Genomic DNA, 13018 nt, shown 5'->3' with positions numbered 1-13018 from the left:
CCAGCAGCTACACAATAAAGTAACAGACAAACCCACAGCCAACATGCTTACCTTCAACACGCCGGGCTAAGAACTCAACATTAAAGGTTCCTGTAAGAGGGGGGCTGGCTTTCTGAGGGCGCATAATGGTGACAGTGGCATTCCCTTGGCTTTGAATCAGTAGGTCTCCTGTTCTGTTTGGCATCTTCTGGTGGACATAAATGAAGACTGAAGATTGAGAACATGGAAGGCTTACATGAGATAAAAATATCTTAATTTGTGCTCTGAAGAAGAGCAAAATGATTATGGGGTAGAAACAATGAATGGGTTGAAACATGAGGGTGAGTAATTGATGACAGAATTTAAATTTTTGTGTGAACTATCCCTTTATGCATTTATGTGCACACAATCTGCAGGAAACAACTCAGAGATATATCAATGAACTCAAAAGTCAAAGACATATGACATGTAGATATTCTGTTGTCGTCTGTCACATCAGAGAAATCTGGAAGTTCAAGCTCTTCCCTTCCATTTTAACTCTAACTTACCTTCAGAAATCCTATTTCAAACAGTGGGACACCAAAGCCACAGTTGTAAGGTGTCGAGATGATCTCATAGCTGACTTGTGAAGCATTTGCTTGTTTGCTCACAGTTATGTTTGAAAAGAAAAGTCCTGAACTGGCCAGAGCAGGTGGTCTTCTTCTGTGGATTATAACTTAAGTGGAGAGAGATAATAGTACATTACATTTTAAAAGACCACTTTAAAATAAAATAAAATAAAATGTAACATTTATTTAAAACGTATTCCTATTCACCATTAGAATCCAAAGCAGTTGCACGTCCAATGTGAACAGCATCTATAAAGTAAACAGAGTTTGCCACTCCATACACACTGAACAGAAGAAGTTTGTAGTTGGAGCCTATGTAGTTTGTCTGTATGGAAGTCAGGAGATCCACACACTTGTAGTTCCACCTGAGAATGACCCCATCAATGTTATCCTCACATTAATTTATTTTGTTATTACATTTTTGCTATAAATACAAATACTCTAAAGGAAAGACATCAGGTTACTATTTATGTTCAGTAGATTAAACTTACACATCCGTTGAGTCAAACTGCACAGAGATGCGTATGTTCTCTTCCCGGTAAGTATTCGCAGCAAAGTAACTGAACAATATTCCCAGTTCATTCACCAGGCGCCCTTTGTAGGCCAAACAGAGCTACAACGAAAAATATATATATATATTAATCTTTGAAAATTTAATTTCCATGCTGAGAAAAATCCATTAGTAAGGATGAGATGCTAAAGTGTTTAGTGGAGCTTACAGTGCTGTATGTTTGTAGCAGTATTGGGCTATAGACTGCTCCGGATGCTGTAATGTCACTGGCATTGAAAAGAATCTCTGGATTCTTCAGAGACCAGCGGCCACAGAAAGCCTCTGAATCAGTGACCCGGACCCCTCTGCGGCTTAGATCACCCGAAAACTGTTTGATAAGGAGAAAGCTCTAAAAGCTGGACAAAAAGGTGATGTTTTCAACCAAATAACTGATGTTTATCATGTAAGAATTTTGTAATGTCAAACATTTGCAAAGCTAACTTGAATTGACTTGATTTGAAATAAGTAGGCATGTTGAACCTACTTGGGGCCAGATTTACTAAACAGGGCAAATTAGCGAGAGTGCGCAATTCCAAAAAGCGCTGATGGGAGTGGAAATTATTGTGCATGATCTACTGACGATGAAATTAAAGAACACAGACGCAGCCAGACCATTTACATAATGACCAAAGCAATCTACCAAGAGCAGCACAAATTAGTGTCTGGTTTAAGCAAATACCAGTAAATTGACTTGCATTGTTCATTTAAATACTCTCCTCCTATAAATGTTGCTTCAGAAAGGGACACTCCTACAAATTCATGTGCAATAAGGTCAGCTGCAAAAATGTCCAAACATTTTCAGCGCTAATTTTTCACTGGTTTTCTTTAGTAACATTTGGTAATTTGTTAACGCCAAAAGAGGGTTTGCGTTGGTGTAAGCTGTCAGCTTGCCCCAAATCATCTGCTTTGCAGCCTTACTTACCCCTGTGATGTTGGTCTCATAATCTCTGAAAAATTTCACATTAGTGTTTTCCGTGGTCGGAATCTCTGCTGGACATTTTGCGGTGATCATCATATCTAGTGCTGAACGCAACTTTAATGAAATAAACAAACAAACAAAGAAAACAGAGGTGTAATTCGAAAAGGAATATTTCAAGAGATAATTCTAAATGTTTGTATACAGCAATGTTATTTTATTCTATGGTAAATATTAAGAAATATAAACTAAACAAAAACCTCAGCTGCAGAAGCATTGAAAGGCAGAGGGAGGGACGGAACTCCACCCCACAGCAGTGTGAACGTCTCCATGCTGGCCTGGCCTTTCACATTCTCAGTAACTGTGATGTTAGTATCTGAGCCCATGATCGAGTAGTCAAGGTCCTTAAAGTCACCTGAGATAATTCCAAGATTTCCAAAAAAAAAACATATTGCAAAACACTCTTAAATGTACTTGAATACTTTAAAACAACCTAATGTGCATAACTGCTAAAAAAATAAGAAACAAAATAATATGAAAAGTGAAATTTAAGTTTATAATGAATTATAACTGTGGTTAAAATTATTCATTAAATCATACAATCCATTATAAGCTGCATTACAAGGCATAACTAATGTATTATATATAAAGGCTTTAAGCTTAAAGTGTTACCGTATTGGTTACTAACAAACATATTGTTTTAACATTATTTTACCGTAGAAGTGCACATTGAAAGTATAGTCTCACCATGCTATATATATATATATATTTAAATTATATCATAATTTGGACTTTTTACTTTCAATAAAACATACATATATCTAACAGTATTTTACATGTACATACATTACTGTCCTTTTAAATCAAAAGTTTAAAAATATAGAGGTGAGTTGACTAAATAAAAGAGTGACATACAGTAAGAACATTAGGGTTTAACTGTCTGTCGCATTTATAAATTAGTTTCATTACAAACATTTTTTATTACAATTTATTTTTACTTAAATTTAGTGTAATGGGTAATTGGTCACAGGAAATTTTGCTAAAGTACATATCTCATGTAAATGTTTTTGTTAGCAAAAATCAGATGACTGACAGAGAAATCAGTCAAAGTATCTTGATTAAAAAACAAACATATTAAGTTCACCTCTGTTAGAGTTGAATGTCACATTGTACATTGACTCATTGTTCAGTTCTTGCTTTGTGACTGTCACGCTGTCTGGTTTAATTGTCCACAAATCATTCAGAGCGTTCTGCAACTCCATCGCTGATGCACTAACTGGGATCGGCCCTACAACATGCAAAGCAACTCCAGTAAACATTACAAACAAGGCGAACAAAGACGTAATGCAGAAGGGTGAATTCAAAAATTATAGAAGCACATACATTTTTTATATTTTAGCTTCATCAAACACACATTTATTGTGCTGTGTGAACTAATGCACCTGTTTTAAGATCTCCATATGCCAGGAAGAAGAATGTGTTTTGACAGTTGCTCAGAAAGAAACAATCACTGCTGATTCTCAGAGTCTGCACCTCATTGATGGGGGCTACTGGCATCCACCCCACGAAACGAACCACCTAAAACAACAAAGATTTAAAAACAATGCACATTGCAGGTAGAGGAGATCATATCTGAGACTTGAGTTTCTGCAGGTGCAGTGCAGAAAAATGGCTTCTTTCTATCTTATCAAGATAATCTTTGAACTTTCCCTAAAGTGCATATGTGAGCTCACTTACCTGTTTTTCAGGTACTATATTATAGTTTGCATTAATCTGTTGTTTCTCATTAACAGCTTCAATTGTCTGCTGGGCCATGAAAGGACTGATCTCTTTGAAAAAGGCCACATCCACTGATGCTACTACTCCATACTCCTGCACTAGAATCTCAATGTAGTACCTGTAGCACATTAAAATATGTTTCATATTGACTATACTGTAATCAATATAGTCAATAATAACAATAGTAATGATGACAAAAAGACTAATAGAGAGCAAACATCTATGACTTTTTTAAACATAAAACCTTCACTTACGGTTTTCCCTTCTCTAAGCGCATGACGTCTGACCTCTGAGTGTTATAGCTGAAAAAACTGCTTGTATAGGAAGGCTGTGATGCAATCTTAACCTGAAATAAAACAAAATGATTACATTTAAATTAAATTAAAACATGTTTGTAAGTTACTAGCATCTACATAGCCTGTTAACTGTCAGTGTATTGCTAGCACTTAGCACACTTTTTATTGGCTTTTTTTTTTTTAGGTATCATTCGAAAGCGTAAACACTCATAATTAATCCTGTAAAAAAAAAAAATTGGAAATTGGAAATCGTTACCATGGAAAGGGTACTTTAAACCTTTTAGCTGGCTTAATTTTAGTGATACCAACATTCAATTTGGTAAACAACTTGGTTGTTTTTCAAGCAATTTTAGAGTCTAAATTATTGTCTAAAATATTTTGTGTAAAATAAAAAACATTTAGTTCAGTACATTTGCTTTACAACTATATTAAACCTTTAACTTTTTTACACTTTAATTTTTTTTTATGCTGCTTTCACTTCTGCAATAATCTGCTATGTGCCTTCTTTAAAATAGATCCACCTTAGGTCTGTATTCCAAAGCGTTCATACATTATAACCATTTAAGTTCAGATATATGCTCAAAAAGGCCGTTAACAGGATAACTGCTTGCTCTGGTAACTACTGAAATTATGAAATTATGATTTTATTGTCATTCAGGTACCTTATCCTGGGGAAGACCTGTCTTGCTGAAATATAGCTGGCATCGGTCGTCTGCTTTGATTCGGAAATAGTAGTTGTCGGTCTCCGTTGGAACAAAGAAACCACTCAATCGTGCCACAAAGTTATCAATTTCATTGGGCCAAACATAGGACAGCGAATCCACCCACTGGACAGAATACCCAGGACTACTGGAATTATACTTCAGGACGTCCTCAAGAAGGTATGGAGAAGATCCGTTCCACATCTCCATTTTAAAACCTCTGCCACCAACAGTACAAACATGATCATTTAATCATCACTCAATACAATCAAGACAGTACTGTTTATAGTGTTGTACATTTTACCTGTGTAAATAATTTTATAAATAGTAGGGGAGACCTCAGCATTTTGTAAATTTTTACTTCAATTAATATATTTCAGGGTAGGTTTCAAAGTCAATTTCTGTATAAACACATACCTTAAAGTCATGGCTATTGAACATGTCCACCATTATTAACAAGGAAAAATATTCTGTACTATAAATAAAATAAAATAAAATATATATTTTAAATTAAATATTACAATCAAAGAGACGAATACAAAGGAATTATTACAATTCCAGCTTCCTTGCTGTCAATTATGTTGTGGCCTCTGATACATAATGTCCTTTTGAAAACAATCAGTTACGTGACAAAAGAGAATCATGTTCTTGTTTGAGATAATGTGTTGTGACACTTCAACAGTGTCGAAGTCAAATGTTCTTGCGTGTGGAGCACAGAATTCCACTGTCGTGCCAACGGAAAAGATTTTTACAGAAATATTACGTCATCATAATAGATGTGACTTCAGATAAGGTTCTCACCAGGGAACACTGTCATATTGTTTTTTTCATAACCAGGTGTTATGCAGACAATCCTCTCATTTGATACACTCTGAATTTGACACTCACGACCTAAGGAAAAAAAATTATAATACAAAATAATAATTTTGTATTATTATATAAATAATCATTTGGATAATTATGATTAGTCACAATAATTAATTTTATTATATTTTTATGTATATCACAAAGCAAATCAATATTACTATATATATATATATATATATATATATATTGATTTTAAAAGGGTTACCTCCTACTAACACCATGGCTGGCTGGTCAGTCTCATCAAAGTAATGTCCCTGAATGGTCAGTAATGTGCCGCCCAATATGCTGCCCTCAGAGGGAGAAACTCCTGTCACCTCTGAAAGAGAACGGACATGTTTTTGTTAAATCTGATTTTGTGCAGACAATTCCATGCTGTATATTTGAGAAGAATAAATGTTATCCACACCTGCGTATGTCTGGAACATGGCAAGCTTGTTCAGTGCTGAGATGCTGAAAACGCCAAAGTCTGGCAAACTCCTAAAAACAGAAAATATGTCTTTTGTCTACTTTTCTATGAACAGCATGCAGAGAATTTGATGTAAAGTTTAGTGAAGTAAAATCAAACTTCTCTGACCTCCCAAATTGACCGTCAAGAATGTAACTGAGGTTGTGATGACCTGAAAACCAAAAGCAATGGCATTTAATCTGACAAAAATCTATAGTGAATGAATAATTCTTGAATGTTTTAATAGTAACGTGTACTCACCAATATAAGTTCCAGTCATTTTACAGCTCATATATCCCCATTGGCTGCTCTCAGAATCCAAAAAGAGGCCATACCTGAAAAATGTATGTATATTTATAAAGGGTGCATTCACATTTAATGTTTACATTTATTAGTAACTTAATTTAGATATACTTACTTTTCATCTGAATTGGGTTTTAGAAGTTCACAAGGCATGCCTCCCATGTACGCTCTGTTCAAAGAAAACACATTAAAACAGTTTCAGACACACCTTATGTCAAGACAGAATATATTTAACATTCATACAGACAGTTATGTTTTTCCACTGTGTATTAAATATTTCCAGACCTTAAAAATCTCGCATCCAGGCCATTTGAGCTTTTGTCCGTGTTGCTTCCGTACACATCAGTATAGATTCTTCCCCGCAGTGTCACCACAGTCCCTAAAGTTTATTCAGTTAGAAATTTTATTTTTATTTTTCAGTGAAAGTTATCATTTTGACAAACCAAAGCAGCAGAATAATGACAAAAACTAACAAAACATACCTGGGGGACCTGAGAGTGGACTGATACTTTGAATGCTTGGTGTATAGTATGTTCGGCTCTGTGAAAGCAGTGCATGTTTTTATGAATATATTGTAATATTTTGAGAAAATAGTATATTTTAGTAAGTAAGTAGCATAATGAAGTCCATTTCACTTACATAGAACATGCACCAGTAATTCCACTGATATCCATAACAAATGTTACTGGAAGGAATTGGCACGCCATCCACGCTGACCCGCACCTCATAGTCATCTTCTGGCAGAGCTCTGAATATGATGCAATATAAAGCTTTCTTTGAGAAAAATAAGCTATCAACATTGCACATAACACTATGTGGTACAGCTATTTCAAAGAATTAAAATTTGATTATCTTCCTCATTTATGCACAAGCACGACAGACTAAAGTCTGTTATACACTCAAATGCAAAGAGATTTTAAAAATGCAACCTTTATTTTAATAATACATACATACAGAATAATTTAGAATAACATTAAAAGAAAGTTCATGTAAACATTTAAATATTCACATTTTCAAATTGCATGAATAAGATTTGGGAGCAGCAAGAGCGGGGAAGATTTTCAGGGAATAAACTATAGTAATTTTGGTCTGTTCGTACATAGCTTGTATGAACTCAGAAGGCTCGGAGAACACAAGTCATATGGACTGGTTATATGATCATTTTTTACAATGAACGTCAAGCAAAACGTTAGTGGTCCCACTCATCGTCTTAATCATACTCTAGATTTAATTATAGGGGAGAGTGGGGTAAAGTGAGACATCGGGTAATGTGAGACACCCCCTGTATCTAGGCAACGGAACACATTTGTGGTTATGTGACCATTATGTTTTCAAGCCCCTCCCATTTCTCCTTGCCCATAAAGGAGTGGACCTCATGGTGCTGTGATAAGCATGTTTTTTTCACAAAAATATATTTTTTGCTCATAAAAGTAAATTTTCTTGCTGTCAACTTAATCAACTGTTGTGCCAAAGCAAATTGATTCAGGTAGAAAAACGTATATCATACATATTGATGAACTACCAACATATAAAACCATGTGATGATGCTAGCTGTAGATTAGCCTGAATTGCTAAGAGAGATCGTTTTTTTCTAAAATGTGGCGGTGGGGTAAAGTGAGACAAATGCTGTGGGGTAAAGTGAGACATGAGGCAAAAGTTAAGTTTATTCTTAAACATATTTTAATGTAATATTACATTACATATGTTTTATTTTTAATGTCATAAACATTGTAGAAAAGCCATCATGCCAAGGCAATACACCAGGAAGACAACCTGGGGCAAAACACCCCTCGAGGAGATGGAGAGTGCAGCCGCTGAGGTCAAGGAAGGAAAGAAGTCTATAAGAGCAGCTGCAAGGGATAGAAATATTGACAAGTCCAGCCTCCTAAGATTCATAAAGAAAAAAGAGAAAGGAGAAGTAAAATCAGAAGCCTGGGGTGCAGTAGCTGAGGCAAAGAGGTGTAGCACCTTCTTCCTCTCACCTTGTCCGAGCGGAGCGTTTGTCCCCTTCTCGACTAAACCCCCAAAGTCAGTTTTAGGACCAAGGGCGCTCCGTCAGGCCTGAACCCGAGGCACTCTTCCTGGGAGCCTGCCAGGGAGTAAAGACAGCATGGGTATCTCGTCCATCTGCAACCTCACGGACACTGTCCGTTTTTGTTTGTGGAGGAGGACCTTCCTCCACCGCTTTTTCTCCAGGGGTGTCTCAAACCCCTGGAGTTGCTTCACCGTTTACCCAGACCTACCTTTCGATAAGCATATGTTTTACCTCGGGATCAACCGAGAGGGCTCATAGGGCGCGTGAGGAACCATCGAAGCCGTAACCGGGAAGGGTGCTTTCAAAGTGGGGGGAGGCGTAGGGCGAAGTTCGGCTCTAAGACGTGTCAGGGGAGCCCCAACTAAACCTCCCCCCAACCGTCCAAGCCTCCCGACACGCCCGCGGCCACCGCCGCCTCTGCGGACATTCGTTTGAGACAGGCCATCTGAGTCTCCCGAAGGTCGACGCGGCCCTCATTTTCCGGAGGGAGACTGCGTCTCGTGTTGACACGCAAATCGTGGAGGAGCAAGCTGCCCCTCGATCGGGCAGGGGCCGTCCTCAGGCGCGTCCAAAGCTCCAATCGACCAGGCACCCCAACATGACCCGGAGGCGCATGTTTTCTGTTACCTTGTCCGATAAGAGTGTCGCCTCCCTCCTCTACAACACCCCGAGTGTCCGTGTTTGGACCGCCGTTGCTCCAGCAGGAGCGCCAGCAGGCGTACGGATCTGACCCACCCTCCCTGGAGCCGGCCCGGGAGGTCTGCGAGTATGGAGCTCTTGTTCAAGTACAAGATATTTTTGGACATGGTGTGTCTTTCACCCCTAGCTCACCCAGGACGGTGCACGTTCACCGGTATGCACGCCCTGGCACCGAGGGACTGGGTGTCCAAACCAGACCCTATTTACTGGAAGTCTCGCTCGCACAAAGTGCACTTTCTCTGAGCTGGGTCTGGCTGTTTCCCCACCCAGTCTGACCACCACGGTTCTCTGGTCCGTGTTCCTTGTCCGAGCGGAGCATTGTCCCTCCTCCACAAAGACCCAAAGGTGCGTTTCAGGACCGACTTCGCTCCAGAAGGAGCTCTAGCGGTGGCAGAGAAATCCGATTCTGGCCAGGGGAGGTCTGAGTGCATGGAGCTTCCTAACGCATCACAATATTTTGGACACAGTCCATTTTTTTAGGAGGAATTCCCTCCAGTGTGTCACCATAAGCACGCCCAGGACGGTGCACCTTCACCTGGATGCGCACCGGGGGGTCATCAAAAAAAATTGCTTAATTGACCAATCCCCATGATTCTGTTACTAGTCTGACATTAGTTCTGGAATGTGTGGTTGTCAAGCTAGCTGTCAGGATTCTAACTCTTACAACATACTGTTGTTATGGTAGTTTCAGAGTGGGAAAAGTAAGTGGATCAGTTTACCCCCAGCTGGTTCACTTTACCCCTTTGATTTCTCTGGTCTGTCTCAGTTTACCCCTAAGCTGGGGTAAAGTGAGACACAAGACCACTTTTTTAAAAACAATCATATTTTCACTGCCCTTCGTCCTGAATACATTCTAATAATTTCAATTGCTAGGAAACATCCCAAATTAATGGGAAATGTGTAAATTTTACTGATATATCATTTTAGCTCGCTTAGAGGGAAGCAAATGTAAAAAGTGTCTCACTTTACCCCACTCTCCCCTATCATATGGAACCGATCCAACCGATATAGATATTATACCGCAAAGTGATGATGTCACTGATCATTACATGGTAACTTGCATACTACATACGGCTGAAATGTGTCATGTTGCGCCGCGTTATCGACCAGGCAGAACAATCCTTCCAACTACTATTGATAGATTCTTGAATAGCTTACCTGATCTATCTCAGCTTCTCAGTGAACCCAAACAAACAGATGAACTAGAGGAAATGACTAGCAGTATGAGCACCATTTTCTCTAGTACATTAGAAATTGTTGCACCAATTAGATTAAAAAAGGTTAGAGAGAAAACTAAAGCACCATGGTACAACAGTGCTACGCATGTTATCAAGAGAGAAACTCGTAACTTAGAGCGCAAATGGAAACAAACAAATTTAGAGGTCTTTAGAATCGCGTGGAAAGACAGTATGTCACGTTATAAAAAGGCTCTAAAAGCAGCCAGGGCTGAGCATCTCCGCAAACTAATAGAAAATAACCAAAACAATCCAAGGTTTTTATTTAACACCGTGGCTAGATTAACAAATAAACAGACATCACCTGACCAAAATATTCCATTACATTTTAATAGTAATGATTTCATGAATTTCTTCACTGAGAAAATAGAAAGCATCAGAAACACAATTGTAAATGTACAATCTTTGACAGCGTCTTATGATTCAGCCTCAATAGGCCGTGGGCCGGACCCCGAAATTGTGAATTTCACAGATCCCTGCCAAGGAACTAAGTGATTTGTTTACAGATGGCATGTAAAAATTCTTATAAGTAGTGTAATCATTGTTTCCAACGTTGATGTGTGCACATTTTATGAAGATATCGATTTAAACTCTTACATTTTTAAACGGGCAAATTTGTAGAACTACTAAATCGTAGCGCCAGAAAACGTAAACAAATCACCCGTCTCCTTGACAACCTGTCACGTCTCCCCGACAACCAACATATTTGATACAGTAACTTTGCTCTCTTTATAACGAAATCCTGCGATTTAAATAGTCTTTATATACTTTTTGTCTACACGAGCTATACTATACATTGTGCACTTACCGTCAGAAGACCTCTAAGGTTATTGATCACCCGTGACATACATAGAAATGTACATAGACCGCATAACAACAAAGCGGGACGCGATTGACAGCCGGTGTGCGACAATATGAAGTGCTGTAACGTTAACGTTATACATGTTGCTTCTAGGGCAAAAAGCCCAATAACCTTATTTTCTCAAACAAGTTGGGCATCATTTGTTCAGTGTGCCCAGAAATGGGTTAACCTCAACACTGCTGAGAGTTTAATAGCTGAAAAAGCCATAGCAACATTCAATTTAACAGAAACCTGGAGAGCAAGATGTGCCAGTTAATGTGGGCTTCCATGGGGAATGCTACACGCTCTTCACCAATAAAGATCACATTGCAAGAGCATGTAGGAGGAGAGAAATGGCAGCCAAAGATACTGAAGGTATGTATCAAATCCACAAATTCTGCAAATTTTCTATTAAAATAATTGTGTATTGATCGTGTAACTTTGGCTATGTATGTGTGTATTGTAGTTAGTTTAAGAAAGTATGTTAAATAAAACTCACACTACCAGTGAATCTTAACTACACAAAGTGATTTTTTATTCATGTATATTTTTGAACACTTTATCTTAAAACATTTATTGAAAAGCTGGAGATTTAACAAGGGCAAAAAGCATATTCAATATAAGATTACAGTGAATAGTGTAAGGTTGACAATGAATTGAACACAAAAGTCATTTTTTTAAAGGAATGTTTTATTTGAAACAAAGACATTACATGGTATTCTTACAAATCTAAACAGTGAGATTACTAGATTAAAAGTAACCACCTTTGATAAACACATTCTTTGTCATATTTGTCTACCTGACAATTCATCCTATTCATACTGGAATATATACCAAAATATTTTCTATTCCTCTGTTCTACAGAAGTTTGCAAAGCCTGCCAGACATACCTCCCCCAATGCAGCATGGATGGAGGATCGAGGGGGAATTCTATGCAGTTCATTGGATGACATTTCCACCAGCACCAAAAAGTGTCTTGGAGCTTGTGCATTGCCAGTGCAAAGCATTACAATGTGTGGGGGGGAACTGCACATGTAGAAAGCACCAGCTACCATGCACAGACATGTGTCTATTGGTGCTTTTCCACTGCATGGTACGGCTCGGTTCAGCTCGGAACGGTTCGCTTCACTTTTCCACTGCGTGGTACGACTCGACTCGGTACGGCACGGTTCGGTTCGCTTTAGCTCGGTTGCTTTTCCACTGCAGTTAGTACCGCTTCAAAGTGGGTGGGACTGATCGTTAATAGTTGCCGCCTCTACTGGCTCGGTAGTCACTTTTTAGTTTTTTTTTTAATTTTTAAGTTTGTAGGTCCGGTGGTAGCCGTGTACAGCTAAGAGCTGTGCTACTTCTTGGAACACTTTTTCATTTCGTGTTGCCCCATCCAGCTCTCGCTGGATCCACTCCTCGGCAACCAACGAGAGGAACGTCGACACCTCGTCCACTGACCACGATTCAGCCATTTCTTGTTTAAATTTTTTTTTACCTCTTTTGTCAAGTAAATACTCTAAAAACAGGTGCTACCGCGTTGGCTGTTGTCTGGCTATTTACATCTAGCGGGTTTAGTGTCTCGTGTCGCAAATACAATGACGCTGAAGTGACGATTCTGTCTGACCAATCAGTGATCTGCAGTGTTTTCACGTCACGTTTAGTATCGGTACGGTACGCTTGGAACCTCAACAGAGGTGGTACCATTTAAAGCGAGCCGTACCGTACCGTACCATGCAGTGGAAATGCGCCATAAGTGAGCCGTACCGAACCGAGCCG

General features: G+C 38.7%; 1 protein-coding gene across 1 annotated transcript in view; it reads right to left on the bottom strand.

Annotated features, from left to right (window-relative positions):
- pkhd1l1.1 (PKHD1 like 1, tandem duplicate 1) overlaps positions 1–13018 on the bottom strand; it is a 78155-nt gene that overhangs the window by 52689 nt on the left and 12448 nt on the right. Inside the window, exons 4-24 of the mRNA XM_079591319.1 lie at positions 7084–7192; positions 6927–6984; positions 6730–6823; positions 6560–6613; positions 6403–6476; positions 6271–6313; positions 6103–6173; positions 5902–6012; positions 5631–5720; positions 4791–5056; positions 4087–4178; positions 3791–3950; positions 3496–3631; positions 3198–3341; positions 2314–2468; positions 2060–2170; positions 1307–1465; positions 1079–1200; positions 795–952; positions 528–694; positions 52–187 (exon numbers count right to left, since the gene is read on the bottom strand). Coding sequence (XP_079447445.1) covers positions 52–187; positions 528–694; positions 795–952; positions 1079–1200; positions 1307–1465; positions 2060–2170; positions 2314–2468; positions 3198–3341; positions 3496–3631; positions 3791–3950; positions 4087–4178; positions 4791–5056; positions 5631–5720; positions 5902–6012; positions 6103–6173; positions 6271–6313; positions 6403–6476; positions 6560–6613; positions 6730–6823; positions 6927–6984; positions 7084–7192 — 2510 coding nt within the window. The remainder of the gene's footprint in view (positions 1–51; positions 188–527; positions 695–794; positions 953–1078; positions 1201–1306; positions 1466–2059; positions 2171–2313; positions 2469–3197; positions 3342–3495; positions 3632–3790; positions 3951–4086; positions 4179–4790; positions 5057–5630; positions 5721–5901; positions 6013–6102; positions 6174–6270; positions 6314–6402; positions 6477–6559; positions 6614–6729; positions 6824–6926; positions 6985–7083; positions 7193–13018) is intronic.

The sequence above is a fragment of the Phoxinus phoxinus genome (genome assembly GCF_949152265.1).
Source record: "Phoxinus phoxinus genome assembly, chromosome: 19".
NCBI lineage: Eukaryota > Metazoa > Chordata > Actinopteri > Cypriniformes > Leuciscidae > Phoxinus > Phoxinus phoxinus.
This window is presented reverse-complemented; position numbering and strand designations above follow the sequence as displayed.